The following is a 23,031-nucleotide window of genomic DNA, read 5'->3' on the forward strand; positions in this document are numbered from 1 at the left end:
TGTCCCCCCAGTGTGTACAGATAGTGCAGAGGTAGGGAACTCTGGTCCTCGAGAGCCGTATTCCAGTCAGGTTTTCAGGATTTCCCCAATGAATATGCATGAGATCTATTTGATTGCACTGCTTTCAAGGCATATTCATTGGGGAAATCCTGAAAACCTGACTGGAATATGGCTCTCGAGGACCGAAGTTCCCTACCCCTGAGATAGCGCATGTGTAGATACTGCCCTTCAGCAACAGGCAGCCCCATCACCATTATATATATATATCTAATATAATAAAACGCTAGGCTGCGCATGCGCACTTCCTATGCGTGCGCCGGTTTTCCATGAGCTGTAGCGACACATAGGAAGTGCGCATGCGCGGTGACCTCTCCCTAGGAGCCGAATGCCCCTACAGTACTCTCTCCCCCTCTTCCTTCGCCGCCGCCGTTCCCTGTTTGTGCTTCTTCAATAAAAACCTGCTTCCTACCTCCCCTTAAAGTAACTTTGCCGTTGCCGCCACCGCCGCCGTAATGGTTCCCTGTATCCACGCCTCCTTTCACGATCCGACTCTGCTGTTCTTCGGTCTGCCCTGCTCCTTGCCTTAGTATATTTTTAAGTTGAAAGACGAGGCAGCGGCTCCTCTCAGGATCCCCACCTGCGTCGGAAGTCCAATGCAGTTGGGGATCTTGAGAGGAGCCGCCGCCACCGTGTCTTTCAACTTAAAAATATACTAAGGCAAGGAGCAGGGCAGAACGATCTTCAAAATGGCGGCAACTTGATCTCCGTTCCTCCGGGGGGGGGTCTGGGAGGAGAGGGATCGCAGCCACTCAGCGCCCCCACCGAGGAGCCCAGCAACTTTCCGCTGCCCGGGACCCGAGTCATTTGCCGCCGCCCCTTCTTCTCTTACCACGGGCCCGACTGGCAATTTAAGCAGCGTGTGCAGCAGTCTTCACATGCTGCTTCGGGCCCTTCTACTGCCCTGATTTGCTCCGGACGTGCCAGAGTAAATCAGGGCAGTAGAAGGACCCGAAGCAGCGTGTGAAGATTGCTGCACACGCTGCTTGAATCGCCATGTGTAGTCGGGCCCGCGGGTAGGGAAGGGAAGGGGGGAGCGGCAAAGGATTCGGGCCCGCGTTTGTAGTCGCGACTGTGGGAAGGGAAAGGGGGTAGAGGAAACGCTAATGCTGCTGCACAGGGAACTGGTGGGGGGGAGGGAAATGGAAGGGGGAGCGAATGCTGCTTTGCACAGACAGACAGAGGGAGGAAGGGAGACAGAAAGACAAGAAGAAAGACACAGGGGCAGGTGCACAGGGAACTGGTGTGGGGGGAGGGAAATGGAGGGGGAGGGAATGCTGCTTTGTACAGACAGACAGAGGGAGGAAGGGAGACAGAAAGACAAGAAGAAAGACACAGGGGCAGGTGCACAGGGAACAGGTGTGGGGGGAGGGAGGAAGAAAAGAATAAAGACACAGGGGCAGGGAGATATACAGAAAGACAAACAGACAAAGGGACAGAGACAGAAAGAAAGACGTCAGGAGGGGAGTCGCGTCAGGAGGGGTGCGGGATGCCGCAGAGGGAACTTTTCCAATGGGTGCAACTGGGCGGCTGTCGGGAGCCTCTGATCAGGGGCAGAGCAAGGTAAGTGTATCATAGGGATAAGAAGGAGGAGAGGGGAGAAAAAGGAAGGGACGCCTACTGCTGGACAGGGGGAGAAGGAAAGAGGTGCTGATGGACAGGGGGGGGTGAAGAAAAAGGAATGGAGGCCTAATGTTGGACAGAGGGAGAAGGAAGGTGCTGCTGGACAGGGGCGAGGTAAAACAAAGGGAGAAGGGCTGCTGCTGCATAAGGAGAGCTGTGGTGGTGGGGTGGTGGTGGACACAGGGGGGAGGTAAAAGGAAGGGAGAATGGACAGGGGGAGCAGGCAAGGGGTGGTGATGGACAGCCAAGGAAAAAGAAAGACAGAAAGAAAGAAAGCGGCTAAGTAGAGAGAGAGAGAGAGAAAGAAATAAAGAGATACACACACACATATATTCTAGCACCTGTTAATGTAACGGGCTATAAGACTAGTATATATATATATATATATATATATATATATATATAAGACAGGTTGATCTATGCCATCAAATCTCTGAATTTGTGGTACATCTGACCTAGGCTACAGTGATTAATTGCAGACCCTGGCATGCTTTTTGTCTCTTTAACTCACAGGTCTCCAAGGTTTTTTTGGGAGCCCATGCACTGCTGGCCAATGGCTATGTGATGTCTCGGGTGGGCACTTCCCAGATTGCCCTGGTAGCTAAAGCATACAACGTGCCAGTCCTGGTGTGCTGTGAGACGTACAAGTTCTGTGAGCGTGTCCAGACAGATTCCTTCGTTTCCAATGAACTGGGTAAGGACCAGCTGCTGCCACCCTGCTTTGACCTCCTTTGGCATCGGAAGTGCACACCATCCTCAAGTGCATCAGAGGTTTCAGATGGTAGCCCTCAAACAATGAACCGGGGACTATGTTGTGGTAATGACAGCAGAAGGTGTATCTTGGTGGTTTACAATAAAATACAGTGGTACCTTGGGATTACGAGCATAATCCGTTCCAGGAGCATGCTCGTATATCAAAGCAAGTTTCCCCATAGGAAGTAAGGGAAACTTGCTTTGATATGTTCCCACCCCCATCTTCCCCCCCCCCCCGAGGCCAGCAGCGCTGCTCCCCCTCCGCGAGAACTGGCATTGCTCCCCCCGAAGGCCCCCCTCCGCGAACCGGCACCCCCCGCCGCCATCGTGCACCCCCCCTGCCGCGACCTGAGATCCCCCAACCCACCCGAACCCTCTTCTTACTGCCGGTGTAGCCTCCGCATCGGCACCAGCATGTCCTGTGCGTTGGTGCCCGAAAATCTGCTTCCTGTGCCGGCCCTTGAGCATGCGCGCATGTTTAAGGCCTGAGAGTTCACGCTGAACGTGATCTCTCAGGCCTTAAGCATGTGCACATGCTCAAGGCCCGGCACAGGAAGCAGATTTTCGGGCACCGGCACCAACGCACAGGACATGCCGGTGCCGATGCGGAGGCTACACTGGAAGTAAGAAGAGGGTTCGGGTGGGTTGGGGGATCTCAGGTTGCGGCAGGGGGGGGTGCCGGATCACGGGGGAAAGGTGCCGGTTTGCAGGGGGGGGGGCGCTCATACAGCGAGGCAAGCTCGGTTTACGAGGCACCAAGTTTGCGAATGTTTTGCTTGTCTTGCAAGGTAAACCGAGGTACCACTATATTAACATAAGGAGGGGGGAAGAGAGAGGACTGCAGAGAATAAAAATAAATAGATAAAAAATGGAGTGTCTGAGATGATATGGCTAGTCAAACCAACTAAGATTCGACTAGCATGGGGGGGGGATGAATTGGGACAACACTAAAATTGTACACTTTGCTCACCCTAGCAGTGATTGCGCACATTGAATTCGTCCATAAAAATTTATTTTTATTCTTTAAAAGTAAAGAAATAAAACCTTCGCATCCAAGAATATGGATGTATGTCTTTATATTATTGTATAAAAAACTATTCTTTAGTGGGTTAAACAAATTATTAGGAGCCAAATCTTATGAAATTCAGAAGAGGCTTTCTTTGCACATTGGACTTATCATGACCACATGGACAGGGACAGTCCAACCGTTGGGCAAAACTAAGGCAGAAGTTTAAGCAAAATAATAGATCCTGATAGCCACACAAAGTCAGAGCCATTAGCACATACTTTTACCTGCCAGGAGAGTGAGCACCCATATACATACAAAGCAAAGTTTTTAATATTTAAAAGTATGGTGGCCCAATTATGCATTTTTCTAGGATTGTTCAGGATGGACTGCTGTTAGAATGACTAAGATTTGAGTTTAATTATCAAAACCTTGGTTTGGGGGGGGGGTGCATGTGTAAGGCTGGTGGTTCTCTTAGGGCAGGGGTGTCAAAGTCCCTCCTTGAGAGCTGCAATCCAGTCGGGTTTTCAGGATTTCCCCAATGAATATGCATGAGATCTAGTTGCATGCACTGCTTTCATTGTATGCTAATAGATCTCATGCATATTCATTGGGGAAATCCTGAAAACCCAACTGGATTGCAGCCCTCGAGGAGGGACTTTGACACCCCTGTCTTAGGGTGCCCAATCTCCTTGCACCAGCTCTGTGCATGGAATATCCCAAACTTCATCTTTATTTCAAGCTTACCCAGACGGAGAGCAAAGAGATACACCGCCACTGTAAGAAATAGAGATGAGAAAATAGAGCACAAGTGTATCTGGTCTATAGCAGGTTCTCAAAAATGCTAAAGAATCTGCTTGCTTCAGGACAAACCTTATATAAAATTTCGTAACATAGTAGTTGACGGCAGATAAAGACCTGAATGGTCCATCTAGTCTGCCCAACGTGATTCAATCTAAAAATATGTTGGGGATTTTTTTTTTTTTTTTTTTTTTTCTTTTCTTCTTCCCCTTAGCTATTTCTGGGCAAGGATCTAAAGCTCTGCCCGGTACTGTCCTTAGGTTCCAACTACTAAAGTCTCCGTCAAAATTCACTCCAGTCCATCTACACCTTCCCAGCCATTGAAGCCCTCCCCAGCCCATCCTCCCACAAACGGCTGTATAACTCGACAACTAAATCTCCAATCTACTAATTATGACCCCCAGACTACAAAACATTCAGAAAAGAAATAAAGACTCTACTTTTCAAGAAATTCCTGTAAATGACTTAATACCGCTAGCTCCTTCCCACTTCCCAATACCTTCCCGATTCCCCAAAGCAACCTCATCTACTCTTCATCTTCTCTAGAAATTACCAGATATCTTCTTCATGCAATACGTTCTTTGTAATTCTTTTGTAATCTGCCTTGAACCACAAGGCAATGGCGGAATAGAAATCTCTAATGTAATGTAATATACAGACACAGACCATGTAAGTCTGCCCAGTACTGGCCTTAGTTCTTCAATGTTTACTATTATTTTCTGATTGTAGATCCTCTGTGTTCATCCCACGCTTTTTTGAACTCCGTCACCGTTTTCTTCTCCGCCATCTCTCTCGTAAGCGCAAAATATGTGAATATAAATACGATAATAAAAACTAGCTTGCAGTGCTGCACTGGTGCAGGGGAGAGTGCAATTCATTTATATGTAGTAATATGGAAACCATTAACCCTTTCAGGACCATAAGGATCGTAGGCCAATTTTTGTGGTTTTGACGACATTTTTATGGTAAAAAGGGCTTGCAGATGCCAAAAAATTGATTTTTTTTGTGAAATGTCATTATTTTTTTTAAAAAAAATCACACTTCTGGCTTATGGACAGTGTGGCAAGTGAATCTTCTCGTCAATCTGGCAACGACGCTAATGAATGAATGTCGGAACCAGTTTGTTTACATAAAGGCAGCATCATATGGAATCCGTACATATCAAATTTAGAACTGTAGACTATCCCAATCAAAATTTATAGGATTTTAAAGTTATGGAACAAATATGTCCCTTGGTCCTGAAAGGGTTAACATCTTAATTTTTAATTTACCCTTGCTAAAGGTGATGCTGGTCCTGTCAGGAGGAGAGGGGTTAGAGAATGAGTTCATTTGATCTTTTAATTTGGGAGTGGAAGGGGTTAGTTATAAATATGGGATGCTGTTAAAATGGGACCCTGTAGTAAAATAATCCAACTTAACAATAGCCCACGTTGATAACTAAACCCCCCTCCCCCCCACATTAGAGAAGAAATCTCAGTTTATGCTTTTTAAATTTTATGTAGTTTAGAACACAAGAATTGCCATACTGGGAAAGACCGAAGGTCCTTTAAGCCCAGCATCCTGTTTCCATTCCAACAGTGGTCAACCTAGGTCCCAAGTAGCAGATTTTATGCTGCTTACCATAGGAATAAGCAGTGGATTTCCCCAAGCCATCTTAATAATGGCCTATGGACTTCTCTTTTAGGAAATTATACAAACCTTTTTTAAACCCCGCTAAGCTAACTGATTACACATTGTGTGAAGAAATATTTTCTCTGGTTTGTTTTAAATTTACTACTTAGTAGCTTCATCACATGCCCACTAGTCTTAGTATTTTTGAAAAGAGTGAACAACGATTCACATCTATCCTTTCCATTCCACTCATTCTCCAAGCTGAAGAGCCCTGGCTGTTTTAGATTTTCTCTTTTCCCCTACATCTCTGCCAATTTTTTGATCTCTTTGTTTCTTCCCAAATGGCAAGACAGACAAACAAGATGTCATGGTTACAGTTAAGGAGAACAGTTAATCAGCTGGCTGGGTTGGAGGGCAGAGGAGTAGGGTTAAGGATTGAAAGCTATATCAAAAAGGTGGGTTTTTCAGTCTGCTTTAAACAAGGGAAGGGGCTTGATGGACAAACTTGGGTAATTTATTCCAGGCATAGGGGGCAGCTAGATGAAAGGAACGAAGTCTGGAATTGGCAGTGGAAGAGAAGGGTAACGTTAAGAGTGACTTATCTGAGGAACGGTGTTCTCTGGGAGGTGTATAAGGAGAGAAACGAGGAGAGATATTGAGGAGCAGCAGAATGAACATACTTGTAGGTCAGCAATAAAATCTTGAACTGTATACGATGGCAGATAGGGTCGCTAGGACATAGACTTAATAGAGCAGGTCAATAGAGTTAAGGGGGCCAGTAGACTTAAAAGGGTGGGTCAATGGTATGGGCAGACTTGATGGGCTGTAGCCCTTATCTGCCGTCATCTTTCTATGTTTCTGTGATTTAAGGAGAGGGGTGACATGAGCATAGCGAGTTACGCAGCAGAATTTTGCACAGATTGCAAGGGGGAGAGGCAACACTGAGGGATACCAGTTAGGAGTAGATTGCAGTAATCTAAGCGTGGCTGGTGGCTTCAGGTGGAGGCTCTCCACCAGGACAGGCTTCTTTGGATCTGAGTGGACATCTGTTATGATGGATGCCAGCCTGTTGGTTTGGGGTGCTCATTTGGGAGACCGCTCCATTCAGAGGCAGTGGACTCCTTGTACAAAGCGTTCATCAATCACTCATCTGGAACTCCAGGCGATTTGGCTGCAGTTACTACTCTCCAGACCATTCTGGAAGGAACAGCAGTGCAAGTGCTCTCACGGCGTATGTAACTGGTCAAGGAGACACAAGGAGCACTCCCTTGTGCCAGCAAGTTCCTATGCTGTTTCGCAGGACAGAATCATTTCCTTTGTCTCTATCAGCGGCCCATGTGGCTGGAGTCAACGAAGTTCACGCAGCCTTTCTCAGTCAACCAGTTATAGACCCAAGTGCATGATCCCTCTCGCAGACGGCTTTCAGTCTTCCTCTGCAGTGTTGAGGGCAGCCCCAGCTGGGTTTGATGGCTTCAGCAGAGGACACAAAGGTCAGGTGCTTTTTCAGTCACAAAACAGAGCGCGGAGGCTTAGGGCTGAATACCCTGTTTCAGCCCTGGACAGCTCAAGAGGTTCTTTATATGTTCCCTCCGAGCCTCTGGGTGGTTGGGTCATCCGCTGAATGGTGATGCATCCTGATCTCGTGATTCTAGTTGCTCCAGGCTGGCCTTATTGTCCATGGTATGTGGATTTCGTCTGTCTTAAGTGGGTCAGGAGGCTCCAACTCCCTCTTCATTGCTACCTTCTCAGTCTAGGTCTGGTGCCCATGGAGCGTCCACAGCGTTTTGCTCTTTTGGCATGGCTCTTGAGCGCGCTTAGCCTTGATATAGCGCTGTTCTTCAGATGTAGTCTTATCAATACTTGTGATTTAAAATGCCCTCTACTATGGCTTCTTTTGTCATAGCTGGGAAGGCTTTTCACAGTGGTGTGCTAAGGACAAGGTGGATCCTGAGAGGGCTCCCATTTCATTGGTTCAAGTTCTTTTGGCAGGCATAGAGAGGGTTTTATCAGTGGCCCCCCTTGAAGTTCAGGATGCAGGCATTTCGTGCTTCTGAGCATGCAGAGGCTCCAGTCTGCTTACTGCTCATCCAGCTGTGACCAGATTTATGAGGGGTGCTTCGTTTGTGGCCTCCCTTACATCATGCTTTCCCTTCATGGAACCTTAACGTCATTCTTCAGGACTTTTGGAGAAACCCCTTTCAAGCCAATGTTTTATTTCCCCCCCCCTTTTATGAAGCTGCATTAGACTTTTTTTTATCACTAGCCATGGTGATATTAGCTCCAATGCTAATAGGAATTCTATGAGCACTGGAGCTTTTACTGCTTTGGCCACGATAAAAAAGCCTAATGTGGCTTCATAAAAAGGGGGTTATGAAGCCATGTTAGAGTTTTTTATCGCCAGTTTCGGCAGTAAAAGCTCTGATGCTCATAGAATTCATAAGTGTTGGAGTTTTTACCGTCATGGCCTGCAATAAAAAACCCTAACACAGCTTCATAAAAGGGGGGGGGGGGTTATTTGTTAATTTGTAAAGTGATAATTGCTATTGCTCTTTTTTCAAATTTATATCTGCTATCTTTATATTTTGCACAATATTAGGGGACATGCATCTGTGGTGTTGCATTGTATGCAGAGTCCAGCTTCTTGGTGGTTCAGTTTATCTTTTGCCTACGTATTTCTATTTTAAACAACCCCCCCCCTTTATTACAAAAACATACTGTGGTTTTTAGCACTAGCCACAGCGGTAACAGTTCCAACAATCATAGGAATTCTATGAGTGTCAGAGCTGTTACTGCCATGGCCGGTGCTAAAAACCACGCTACAGTTTGTAAAAGGGGGGTTACTTTGTAATTACATATTCCATACTGGGCAAAGATGTTTTCTGTGCATACAAAAGACATGGTTCTCTGTTGGCATTGACTCTGCAGGATCAATCTGGACTAGTCTGATTTGTTTAGTTTTACAATGTGTGTATTGATGTTTTACTTCTCACTGCAGTATGTAAGATGCTTCCTTTTCCTAGGTACACTCTTGTGCGATGTGTGGATTGTTACTAAAAATCAAGTTTTTTATATAGATGAGGGGGGTTTCAAGAAATGATGGACCCTGGGTGTTACATATGCTAGGTCTGCCACTACTCTGATCCTTTCCTTACTGCCTCTTCTGTAGATGATCCTGATGACCTCATTGTGACCCGGAAGGGAAAGACTCAGCTGGAAAACTGGAATCAAAACCAATCCCTGCGTCTCCTAAACCTGGTGTATGATGTTACACCCCCTGACCTGGTGGACTTAGTCATCACAGACCTGGGAATGATTCCGTGTACTTCAGTTCCTGTAGTCCTGCGTGTAAAGAATGTGGAACAGTAGGGAGGGGGTGGGGGTGGAAAGGGATTGTATTTGTACTCCAACTGAATAAATTTATGGTGGTGTTTGCTGCTGTCTTGCATTATTACTGGTTAGGGATGTTCTGTGTATTTTCAGAGCAAGACCCCCAAACTGCCCCCACTGGCTGCAATTGAAAAGATTCCTTCTTCCCTCTGAGCTTGTTTTTGCCACACATCCCTTCTTGCAGCTGGCATATAGCTCTTAAAGAACAGCATAGCATGCAGGTAGGTGAGTTGGGAGCTTGAGGGGTTGAGCAACAATTTCCCCATGCTTTTAATGCTTAAATTTAATTTATATGGTAATTTTGTGCAGTCTTTCCTGTAGCATGCTACCTATAGTTTATTGTGGGCACATTATTGCTACTTTGCCTGGGGTAGATGGCCTGCCAGAAGTCTTAAAGCTCCTGAAATATGTAAGGTCTTCAGTTTTCTCTATCTAGTCTGTCTAACTATGCCATCTACTATCCCTTCCTTTCCCTTAGAGGTCCAATATACATACTTGTCCAAGATTTCTTGAATTTAGATATACTTTTTGTCTTCTCCACTTTTGAGGCCATTCCATGCATTCACCACTCTTTCTGTAAAAATGTATTTTCTGAGTTTATGTACTTGTGAGGCTATCCCCTTTCACCTTCACCCATGCTCTTTCTTTCTTGTAGCTCTACCTTATTTTCTTTCTGATTGAACTTTGCCGATATCTTTCTCAACTAAGGACCAGAGGGTCTTGCAGGAATTTCTACTTCGCCTTTGCTGTCATAAGTGGGCTAAGTTTAAGCTTTTGATAAAGTTCTTCATGAGAGACTCCTGAGAAAATTAAAGTCATGGGATAGGAGGCAATGTTCAATTGTGGATTAAGAATTGGTTATCGAACAGAAAACAAAGTGTAGGGTTAAATGGCCATTTTTCTCAATGGAGGAGGGTAAATAGTAGTGTGCCGCAGGGGTCTGTACTGGGATCAGTGCTATTTAACTTATTTATAAATGATCTGGAAATTGGAACGACGAGTGAGGTGATTAAATTTGCAGATGACACTAAACTGTTCAAAGCTTTTAAACCGCATGCGGACTGTGAAAAATTGCAGGTAGACCTTAGGAAATTGGAAGACTGGGCATCCAAATGGAAGATGAAATTTAATGTGAACAAATGCAAAGTGATGCACATTGGGAAGAAAAATCTGAATCATAGTTACCAGATGCTAGGGTCTACCTTAAGTTTCAAGTTTATTAGGTGACTTGATCAATCGCTTAATCAAATATTCTAAGCGATGTACACTTTAAAATTTACAATTATTGAATATAAAAAAATAAAACAAACAATACAGTACATACAATTATTAAATATAAAAAAATAAAACAAACAATACAGTACATACAATTACTTAAAGAATGGGTAAGAACTCTTGATTTTAACATTGATAAACATGGGAAAGGAGGGATGAACTACAATTCATAAAGTAAAGAAGAAACATTGAGGGAAAACACAAAAGGAAATAGTTAACACAGGTATCATATAGGAAAACATGATACAGAAACTAAAATTATGTTGTAAAAGCATCTTTAAAAAGGAAGGTTTTAAGTTCCGTTTTAAATTTTCCAAGTTCTTTTTCCTCTCGTAAAAAAATAGGGAGGGCGTTCCATGTTTGCGGAGCAGTACATGAAAAAATAAATTGTCTCCTTGTATTGATAATTTTTAATGAAGGGATAGATAGCAGATTTTGTTCGCTAGAACGTAGAATTCTCTTTGTAGAATATGGAATAAGAAATCTATATAAAAATGCAGGGGTCTTATTGATCAGAGTTTTAAAGATAGTTAAACATAATTTATAAGTGATTCTGTAATTAACAGGGAGCCAATGAGCCTCCTTGAGGAGTGGTGTTACATGATCAAATTTTTTTGAATTGGTTATTAATTTTATAGCTGTATTTTGTATGATTTGTAACCGTTTAATTTCATATTGTGCAATTCCTTGAAATAAAGAATTGCAATAATCAATTTTAGACATCACCAAAGAGTGAATCAATATTGTAAGTGATTTGGGACAAAGGAATTTCGAAATGGAACGAATTTTGCGTAACCTATAAAAGGTGATTTTCACAATGTTACTGATATGATCATGGTAAGTAAGTTTAGTATCAAAAATTACCCCTAAAATTTTTGTATTTTTAACTAATTGTAGGGGAACATTATGAATAGAAATTGGAGCAACAAGAGGAAAACTCTCTTTCCAGGGAAATAGCATAACATTGGTTTTATTGATATTGAGTGCCAGTCTGTTTTTATCTAGCCAATGATGTACTTGATTTAGTTTTTCATTAATGACCAAAATTTCACTTAGATTATTATTATTTAAAGGGTGCAATAATTGGATATCATCGGCATAGGCAAAGACATGAAATCCTATGGATTGGCATAAAGTCAACAGAGGTGCCAGAAAAATATTGAAAAGCAAAGGTGAAAGAATAGATCATTGTGGAACCCCATGTGAAATTTGAGATGGGAGGGATGACGAATTATTGAAAATAACTGTAGATGTGCGATCAGTAAAGTAAGATGTGAACCAAGCTAGAACCTTGGTGGTCAGCACTCAATAAAAGGATCTGGATGTCATTATGGACAATTCGCTGAAAGAAGGCTGCCTAATATGTGGCGGCGGACAAGAAAGCAAACAAAATGCTAGGAATTATTAGAAAAAGGATGGTAAATAAAATTAATAAAATTATAATGCCTCTGTATAGCTCAGTGGTGCGACCTCACCTTGAGTATTGCGTTCAATTCTGGTCTCCTTATCTCAAAAAAGATATAGCGGCACTAGAAAAGGTTCATAGAAGAGCGACCAAGATGATAAAGGGGATGGAACTCCTCTCGTATGAGGAAAGATTAAAGAGGTTAGGGTTTTTCAGCTTGGAAAAGAGAGAGTGGATAAGAAATGATTGAAGTCTACAAAATCCTATGTGGTGAGTACAGAATGGATACAAGCGGATCATTTTTTTTACTGCATCAAGGTTTACAAATACTAGGGACGCTCGATAAAGTTACGGAGTAATACTTTTAAAATCAATAGGAGGAAATATTTTTTCACTCATAGAATAGTTAAGCTCTGGAATACATTACCAGAGGATGTAATAAGAGCAGTTAATGTAGCTGGTATTAAAAAAAAGTTTGGACAAGTTCCTGGAGGAAAAGTCCAGGAAACTTCTGTTGAGACAGACATGGGAGAAGCCACTGCTTGCCCTGGATCAGTATAATGGAATGCTGCTACTTTTTGGGGTTTTGCCAGTTACTTGTGACTTGGATTGGCCTCCTTGAAGGCGGGATACTGGGTAGATGGACCATTGGTCTGACCCAGTAAGGCTTTTCTTATGTTCTTAAACTCTGATCCATAAGACATTGGTACTTATCACAGATTTAGATGGTGTGCAATTTAGTAAATAGCTCTGCAGGGTTGAGGCTTACATCTACAAGCACTCTACCACTGTTGCCTGTGTGAAAGTTTCAGTATCTGGACGTCCTTTTCTCAGTGACAAGGACACCATCCATCTTACAATTAGAGGTGTCCCAAGTGGAGTCATGAAAGATACTCTGTTTAAGAACTGGGAAACCCCTCTATCAGTCCAGTTAGCTCCTAAAAAAATTGACACAATGTACAGAATACAAAAGTATCCAGGATTTGAGAGAACATAACTTCAACATCACTCTCTAGTTGTGGAATCTGCTCTGAAATGCTCATGCAGTTCTATTCTTCCATTTACAGTATTTAAAATCCTTGCTTAAACAAATTTCAGAGTATGAGGAATTCCTCCCTCAGGACAAACTTTAAAAATTCCAATAGTTAGTGAAGAACTTGTTCACTACAAGAAAGTTCCTACTTAGAGGCATATTTGATGCAATGTTTATTCTAGAACAGTGGTCCCCAACCCTCTCCTGGAGGACCATTAGGGTTTTTGGGATAGCCCTAATGAATATGCATGGAGCAGATCTGCACTCCTGTCATCTTCATTACATGCAAATCTCTTTCATGCATATTCATTAGGGCTATCCTGAAAACCTGACTAGCTGGTGGTCCTCCAGGACAGGGTTGGGAACCATTGTTCTAGAACATCAGCAATGGCAATTGCTATGTTCCATTTATCTTGGCTCAGAGTCTCTGATCTGGAAACTTCAGGCCAGGAGTGCCTTTCAGATGAAGTGGGTGATAAAAAAAAAAAAAAAAAACATACAGACATCGTTGTGCTAATTTTCAAAACACTTAGACACACAAAGTAATATAGAAACCTATGGAAATTTGTGTGTCTAAGTGCTTTGAAAATATGACTCCAAGTCAACTATGTCTAAGCTTCAACCTCTCACTCTTCTTCTACAAGATACTCGGCTCCATCTCTAGACATTCATATTATTATAACACGAAACAACATTATAGTCAGCCATCTTCATCATCCTCTGGGCCTGTTGGTCAGCATTCCCAAGCAAAACAACAAAAGTCTGAACCTCATTCTCAGTCCAAACAGCAATCATCCTTTTGACTCTTCTAGAGAGCATTGCCAGTGTTTCCCCTAATTCTACTTCCCATTCTCCTGACGGAGGCAGACTGCTCTATTTTCGCAAACATTGGACTTTTATTACCTCAGATCATTGGGTGTTTTGAGTTCTTACTCAGGGCTATACCTTTAACCCATTTTAGACCTCCAAGGCCTGAACAGATTTTTGCTGAAGGAAAAGTTTTCCATGGTCTCTCTGGGGATCCTTTACCCCTGCTAAAAAAAGGAGATTGGCTTTGCTATCTAGATTTCGAAGAATCCTACACTCGCATATCCATCCTACCTGCTCACAGAAACTGTCTCTACTTCCACATAGATTTACGAAGAGTTCCAGTATAAGATCTTATCCTTCAGACTAGCCTCTGCCTTTGAGCCACGTACAACTTGCTTTCTCAAACTACTCACTTAGAAAGTCATTTTCCTCATTGCCCTCACATCTGCAGACCAGGTGAGTGAACATCAAGCCCTTGTATCATATATTATCATATATTGTATTGGATATACAAGATTTGAACATATTGAAAATTCCTCCCTAAAGTCGTTTCAGAATTCCACCTCAACCAATTCATCATTCTGCCTGTTTTCAACTTTCAAAGCCACATTCTCAACCTGAAGAACCACCTTAGACTGCAAATGTGCTATGGCATACTATCTACACATTGAGGGTCCGCCCAACTCTTTGTTGCCTTTGATCCTAATAGGCTAGAAGTTGCTGTATCCAAAAGAACCATTTCCATTTGGCTGTCATTTGTGTATACTCAGTCTGGTTTGAAGCTACAAGGTTGAGAGCCAACAGTGTATATGGGCTGTGGCTGTTTTGGTGGCTCATTTTCACTCTGAATCTATTGAAGAAATCTACAAAGCAGCTACTTGGTCCTCAGTCCATGTGTTTGCTTCTCACTACTGTTTAGAACACAGCTCCAGAAGAGATTATTGGTTTGGGCAAGCAGTTCTGTAAAATCTATTCTCTATTTAAAGCCAACTTTCTCTCCAACCATATAGGGTTTTACCAGGCTCCTCAATACTCAATGTTTAATCTTTTCCAGAAATATGATTCTGCCTGCTTTGGGGGTCCCACATGTGAAAATATTATGCCTGGTTGTCCTTGGAAAAAAGCAAAGATACTTTTACCTGTAGCAGGTGTTCTCTGATGACAATAGGCATATATTCTCATGACCTGCCCAGCTCCCCTAGTTGGCTGTTTAGCTTTGTTACTGAACTGAAGGTCCTATAAGCTGAAGTCAGGCAGGAAGGCACTGGCACGCATGCTGTATGGGCACTGCCTAAAGATTTAAAGTGACAGTGCACTTGGCAGTGTCCATATCGGGTTCCATGGATGACATAACCCACACGTGAGAATATAATGCCTGCTGTTGTCGGAGAACACCTGTCCTTAATAGAGGAGTCTGGTGGCTATAGAGATATTACAGAAGTGTCCTTTAAATCCAGTTCAAATGAAAGTATAACTGTAAAATATAACTTCAGAAGTTATAAAAAAGTAGAAAATAACTTTCAAATAAATTATTTTCTTTGAAATTTTGGGGGGCTTGTTTCTGGGTATTATTTATTCCACTCTGACCCTCAATCAATCAAAAGTCTGCTAGTCCTCCATTGTCTTTTCAGGGTGATGGAATGCCACTGATGCAGAGTGTGGATTGAGCACAGGGGAAAAGGACCTTGGATCTAATTATTTGCTAGAGCACAAAATCAGGTTCCCCTTTACAAAGCCACAGTAGCATTTTTAGCACCGGCTGCCATAGTAACAGCTCTGATGCTCATAGAATTCCTATGAGAGTCTGAGTTGTTACCGCCATGACCGGCATTAAAAATGCTAGCATGGCTTTGTAAAGGAGGGGGAAAGTTAGGTTGTTTACTTTCTAGAAACATCCAAAAACACCCATTCTTTTTAACAGCATAGTATCTCATAATAACAGAGAATAAGCAGAAACTCACTAGTTTTCTCTTACTCTGGGAACTGACCAAAAATTTGTTGAAAAAATGCATTTTCAGTTCCTCCTTAAATATCCACAGATAGATTTATGTATTTAATTCACTATTTAGCCAATCCTTACAACAGCACTGAGAGTAAGTTACATAAATAAGCATAATTTTTTTTTTTTGTTTAAACCCTCAAAACAAAACAATTTAATATGTACTAAATGACTAACAAGTTAGTTAAAATTGTAAAAACATAAAATGACAATAGCAACAATTTTAAATCCTAACACTAGCGCAGCTTTGTAAAAGAGGCTGTAAGTGTCAGCTCCAACTAATAAACCAATATCTGAACAGAGAGGTTTATTTTGTCTAAATTCTAATGTCATCAATCAACAAGGAGGAAATTTTATTCCATAAAAATGATTGAATGCAAACATGCATGGGCTCTTGCCCTTTCAAGTAGCGGAGCTTACCTTAAGGAAAGGTTAATAACCTCTCTCCCTGGGATCACAAAGGACAATTAGGAACATAGAATGGCAGGGGTTTTGTGTTTGTTTTTTTTTTGGGGGGGGGGGTTTAAAAGAAAACCAGTAACTTGAAAGAACAGTGTAAAGAAATGACTTTAAAATCACATTCATAGAAAGCATTACACTAGTTGATTTTTGAAATTACCAGTGACAAAAGCAGCTTAGTATCAGAATTTTGAATCCTTGATTTTAGTTTCATTTTGTGAAATTAAAACATCTACTGATATTTAGGGCTTGAAACATAAAGAAGAATCCAGAGCACAACCTAAAGTGCAACTAGAATCATGAAGATGAAAAAGGCGTACCTTGAGCCAGAGCTGGCAGGAACCTCACCAAACCAGATGGTCTGGCATTTAGAGATGAAGTTTAAGAGTAACTTAAAATTGTGAAACCATTCTGCAACAGCAGTTGCACAATCATGTACCAATAAACTTTATTGGCATTGTAGGGTCATGAAATGGTTAACTGTTGTTTAAAATATTGCTCTGGCCTACATAGCTGAAGAAAGTTTACAATCTATTGACTTCATCTGCCTAAAATGTATGTCCCTGCCTTACCACATTGTAAGCTAAATAGATAAGAACATAACATAAGAACATAAGCAGTGCCTCCGCCGGGTCAGACCACAGGTCCATCCCGCCCAGCAGTCCGCTCCCGCGGCGGCCCAAACAGGTCACGACCTGTCTGAATAACCAGAAGGGGCCCCCTTGCCACCTTGGTTTCCCATTTAAGTCCTATCTTCCCATCGAAGTCTTAACCCTCCGGTCTTGCACATTCACGACTTGGTTGGGTTTCCATACTTATTACCTGGTTAGCTTTCTATACTTGTATTACATCCCAACACCTCTCTCAGTATCCCACAATCCCTTTATCCCTCAGGAATCCGTCCAATCCCTGTTTGAATCCCTGTACCGTACTCTGCCTGATCACTTCCTCCGGTAGCGCATTCCAAGTGTCCACGACCCTTTGGGTGAAAAAAAACTTCCTTGCATTTGTTTTGAACCTATCTCCCTTCAGTTTCTCCGAATGCCCCCTCGTACCTGTTGTCCCCTTCAATCTGAAGAATCTGTCCCTATCCACCCTCTCTATGCCCCTCATGATCTTGAAGGTCTCTATCATATCTCCCCTGAGCCTCCTCTTTTCCAGAGAGAAGAGCCCCAGCCTATCCAACCTCTCGGCGTATGGGCAGTGTTCCAGCCCTTTTACCAGTTTCGTTGCTCTCCTTTGGACTCTCTCAAGTACCGCCATGTTTGAGCCATGATGCCCTTCTGTACATTTAACATTTAGACCTGTAAGAGTTAGATAAGTGACCTGCTAGTGTGAGCTTAGGACCAATAATAATTGTAGAAAAGTTATAGAAGTAACAAATGAAAATTAGTGACCTTTCAGCATAAGATTTTTTTGAAACTGTATATAAGTCTTAACCCTACCATGTTGTAAAGCACCACATTTGTCTGCCATTCCCTCTGTAGCCTCCTATCCTCTACCTCTTCTCCATATGTATTTCCCCACATGCACATCATATACTGATTTACCACTGTTGTCCAGTGTGTCTTTCATAATAGATTGTAAGCTCTTTCAGTCCGTCTCTTGTGTGTTTAATGTACAGCACTGTGTGTGTCTGGTAGTGCTATAGAAATAATAAACAGTAGTAAAAATTGCCTGACTGCTGTTGAGAATGGGCAGATGAAGTGAAATACATCTATAATGATGTAGATTTCAAGGGCTGCTGCCATGTGACTAAATCAAAGTTACCAGTAACACACTGAGCTTTGCAGGATTCCACAAGCAACGATATGTTCTGCAGACAATATTCCTGAAGCCAGTCATAGGCTTGTCCAGAAAAACCTAAAATTGGGAAAACTGTGTGAATTGAAGTTTTCCAATTAATTTCATTGTGCTTGATCAAAAAATAATTTTTTAAAGCCCATCCTAGGGTCTCTTAAAGCCACTGATTACATAAAACTCCATTTATCTTAAAACTTGCTATTATCTTTGCATAATGGAGCAAATTTCTTGATATTATAGATATAACTTTTATGTTTCACACTCAGTGATGATACGTTAATACAAGACATTGAGGGTGAAATTCTATAAGAGGAAAAGCTGTTGAAAGATTGGGGCATTGCAGTCACAAATCACAATCTATGTCTTGGGTCCTGTCAGCCACAGGCCCACCTCATGACTTTGGAACCAAAAGACTGTTGACCCTTGCTCTATATTATTTGTGTTTATAAAATGACAATTGTACAGAATAGTTTCTTTTTATACTTTAATAAAATAAGTTCAGTATAAAATCATAACTATTCGAGGCTTGTGGGGATGGGGGATGGTGATAACTTCTCCCCCTTATCATTCTCTAGTACAGACTAATAATGCTGAAGCAGTATATGGACAGCCACAGCAGTGTTAAACCTGCTGAAATTACTGCATGAATACTGACCCCCCCCCCCCATATGACTTCCCAGTATATGCCCTCATTCAAGGAAGATAACCTGAACCCAGAAACTAGTCAGTATATACAAGGTTCTAGAGCACACACACAACTGATCAGGTCTTTGAGATATTTACAAGGAGACGGTGATAGCAGCGATCCTAGAACACTTACGCAACCTATTCACCAAGGGCCATAACGCCTTAATCATGCAATTTGACATGAGCTCGGCCTTCGACTTAGTGCAGTGTTTTTCAACCGCTGTTCCGCGGCACACTAGTGTGCCGCGAGATGTTGCCTGGTGTGCCGTACGGTCAGGGCCGCCATCAGGGCAGTACCACCAGGGGGACCCGCGGAGTTCAATACAACTCGAGCCGTGAGGCTCGTCTTCTGTTCCTGCCTGCCCTGCAGCTAACATATAGCCGATCGCAAGCGTTCCCCGATGTCAGCGCTGACGTCGGAGGGAGGGCTTAAGCAAAGCCTGCCCTCCGACGTCAGCGCTGACGTCGGAGAATACTTCCGTTCGACTATTTGTGTGCGGCAGGGCAAACAGGAAGCAGAAGATAAGCCTCGCGGCTTGAGCTTCGTTTTGCTGAGAAAGTTGCAAAGATGGGCTGGTAGGCAAACACGGAACACAAAAGGGGGGAGGGAGTGCGTTTTGGACACAAGGCATGAACTTGGGAGAGAGGAAGGGAGGGAAAGAGATGCTGAGGTGGGGGAGGGAATGGGTTTTTGGACACAGAAGGCATGGACTTGGGAGAGAGGAAGGGAGGGAAAGAGATGCTGAGGTGGGGGAGGGAATGCGTTTTTGGACACAGAAGAAATGGACTTGGGAGAGAGGAAGGGAGGGAAAGAGATGCTGAGGTGGGGGAGGGAATGTGTTTTTGGACACAGAAGAAATGGACTTGGGAGAGAGGAAGGGAGGGAGAGAGGAAGGGAGGGAAAGATGCTGAGGTGGGGGAGGGAATGGGTTTTTGGACACAGAAGGCATGGACTTGGGAGAGAGGAAGGGAGGGAAAGAGATGCTGAGGTGGGGGAGGGAATGCGTTTTTGGACACAGAAGAAATGGACTTGGGAGAGAGGAAGGGAGGGAAAGAGATGCTGAGGTGGGGGAGGGAATGTGTTTTTGGACACAGAAGAAATGGACTTGGGAGAGAGGAAGGGAGGGAAAGATGCTGAGGTGGGGGAGGGAATGAGTGTTTGGACACAGAAGGCATGGACTTTGGAGAGAGGAAGGGAGGGAAAGAGATGGTTGTGTACACGGGGAATAGAAGAAAGGAGAATTTTTGGTCATAGGGAGGGAGTGAGGTACAGATAGTGGCATACCAGGGTGGGGGGGGCAGTCTGCTCCACCCCGGGTTTACGTCCCAAGGGGGTGCACAGCTGGCCACCCTCCAGTGTTGTCCCTAGGCCGGCAAACTGCGGCTTTTTAGCCACTTGAGTGCCACCGCCGCCAACGGTGTTGTTGGCGGTGGCAGCATTATAAAATACTTTCTTTGTGTTTATTTGATTCCTATTCAAGAGAATTACTTTATATATAGTCAATATAGGCACAGAGTTAAATTTTTTAACATTTTCTAATGGTGGTGTGCCTCGTGATTTTTTTCATGAAACAAGTGTGCCTTTGCCCAAAAAAGGTTGAAAAACACTGACTTAGTGGACCACAAAAAATTACTACAATGTTTAGACGCGATCGGCATTGGAGGTGAGGTACTTGACTGGTTCCGAGGATTCCTTACGGCCCGCACCTATCAGGTACGCTTCAACTGCAACCTCTCTAAAACATGGAGAAACCCATCAGGCGTTCCACAGGGGTCCCCATTATCCCCTCTACTCTTCAACGTCTATATATCATCACTAGGCATGCAGCTGGCCCAGCGAGGTATAAAAGTATTCAGTTACGCGGATGACTTTACAATCATTATCCCGTTTACTACGTCTCCCTCCGAAATCACCCCCACAGCAACAGAAGCACTAAACCTGATGGAACAATGGACCACAGAATTCAAACTCAAGCTCAATTCAGATAAAACTAAATTCTTTATAGCCTCGCCACACCCACATAACATGACAGAATCACTACGCATTAACAAACTCAATTACCCTATTCAACCAACAACGAAGGTTCTAGGGGTAATACTGGACCAAGGTCTAACTATGAAAGACCATGTAGACTCCCTAGTCAGAAAAGGATTTTTTACCCTCTGGAAACTTAGGTCCATTAGAGCATACTTCGACACCTCAGCATTCAGAACTCTGGTACAATCCCTAATACTAAGCCACCTTGATTATTGCAACATTACCCATCTGGCAATCTCTCGGAAGCAAATGCAGAGACTACAACTTATACAAAATGCAGTAGTCAGGTTGATCTTCGGGTTGAAGAAGTCCGATCACATAACCCCTTCCTACCGACTCCTGCACTGGCTGCCAATGGAGGCTCGCACGAAGTTCAAGCTAGGATGTCTCTGCTTTAAGGTATTATCAGGTCTAGCCCCTAAATATATAATAGACCTCTTCTCATTCCCAACTAACAGACATGAGAGAAGCACACACCTGAAATTTGTTTCCCCACCGGCTAGAGGATGCAGATATAAGAGACATCATCAACAACTTTTATCGTACCAAGCAGCCTTATGGGGCAAAGACCTAGGAAAACTAATCACACACTCAAACAACTATAGCGAATTTAGGAGACACCTAAAAACATACCTGTTCTTGAATTACATAGGTAACGAACAAGGACAATAGCCCCCTTCGTAATTCCACCCATATCAGATCTTGCAAACTGTTAACCTCTAATCTCTAAACTATGAATGTCCCAATCAATTAATAAAACTTTTCTAACTCATTGTAAATAGCACGGAACTTCCCGGTCCGGCAGTATATAAACTGTTATTATTAATGTTGTTAATATCAGATGGTCACTGTTATACTCTGTAATTCACCGACTGTACAGTTTCACCTCACTGTAAACCGCCTAGAAGTCGCAAGATTGTTGGCGGTATATAAGAATAAAGTTATTATTATTATTATGCTTGAGAGATTTGTATGCAAATCTATTTAATTGGTATTCATTGTGGACATCATGAAAATGACTGGGTTGACAACCCCTGTTTTTTTAGGGACAGAGAAAGAGATTAGGTTCTTACACAGTTAAAATATACTTCCTTATTTCCTATCATTCCCCTCACCCAACAAAAGCCATGAGAACAATTCTTGCGCTTTCCCATAAAGTTGAATAGAAATCACGTGCATGTCACTGGGCCGTACACTAGCTGACAGCTAAATGTATGTTTAAATGTTTTTTTATTAATTTTCAAAGTGCAAGCAGACAACTTCAGTAAATACAAAGCAATACACTTACAACTGTGCACATATAATACCATTGCCCCCCCCAGCCCCCCCTCCCCCATCCTCCCAAATACAAACAAAAGAAATCCCGAGGACAGGAAACAAAATAATATTCAAGTTATAAGTTCAATAGGCGACTTCTAGCAATTGGTGTAAGACTGAGCCAAAAGTGCTCCCATATCCAACAGAATCTGTGGCCAGGGCCAGTATCTAGGTCTGAAAAGTTCCATCGCTCCAATGAGGCATGTATGATCATCAAGGATCTCCATTGACTGTAAGTCGGGGGGTTACTGGCCTTCTTGCTGAGTAATATCACCTGAGCCACAAATGCTGAAAGTCCTTTAGGTTTAGGAGAAGCAATATTATAAAATCCAAATAGTGCTCTGGGAGTCGGAGTCCACTGACTACCCCAGAGAGAGGTGGTATGCTGACAGCTAAATGTAAACCAAACAGCATAAAAGGAAAAACATAGGAAGTCGTTAGGCAGCATGATAAGCTGAAAATATAACACTAAAACAATGACTTAGAGCTGTGCGAACAAGGGTGTACAACTCATCGGTAACGAACAAAATAAACTTGTACGAACAGAACTAATATGCAAAAACTCAGAAAATAGTTGCTACACATGATAATACCACTTACAGTAATAAAATCCAGGAAAAGCTGGGCAAGGTTAGCCTATGTCAGTCAAAGCAACATCATAATCAAGCATTATTGTGACATCATTAGGGGCTACGTAGCACAAGGCACAGTGCAGAGAAGAAGTGTATACTTTCCGTTCAATAATGGCTGGAAATATGGGGGTAGAATGGGTAACAGCATAACAGGATTGCCTTTGCAATGGGTTAACAGAAGACCTATGAAAAAGGTGGTAGGAAAAATAGCAGGGAGGGAAAACCGGGAGCAGCAATGCTGGCTTGGGGGAAAGGGGAAAGGTGCCAGAAAGGAAGGGGAAGGCACAGGATCAACAGAGCATGGCAAGCAAGCGGGGAGGGCTATGTTAAAAACA

The 23,031-nt window shown here is 42.9% G+C and overlaps 1 protein-coding gene across 2 annotated transcripts in view; it reads left to right on the plus strand.

The window, feature by feature from the left end:
* The window catches only part of EIF2B4 (eukaryotic translation initiation factor 2B subunit delta), a 126,299-nt gene extending 117,001 nt beyond the window's left edge, over positions 1-9,298 (plus strand). For both annotated transcript variants that reach the window (XM_033937247.1, XM_033937248.1), the window contains exons 12-13: positions 2,194-2,374; positions 9,018-9,298. In XM_033937247.1, the coding sequence (XP_033793138.1) occupies positions 2,194-2,374; positions 9,018-9,217 (381 nt within the window). In that variant the 3' untranslated portion in view covers positions 9,218-9,298. The remainder of the gene's footprint in view (positions 1-2,193; positions 2,375-9,017) is intronic.
* Positions 9,299-23,031: the final 13,733 nt, after the last annotated feature.

The sequence above is a fragment of the Geotrypetes seraphini genome, chromosome 3, assembly GCF_902459505.1.
Source record: "Geotrypetes seraphini chromosome 3, aGeoSer1.1, whole genome shotgun sequence".
NCBI lineage: Eukaryota > Metazoa > Chordata > Amphibia > Gymnophiona > Dermophiidae > Geotrypetes > Geotrypetes seraphini.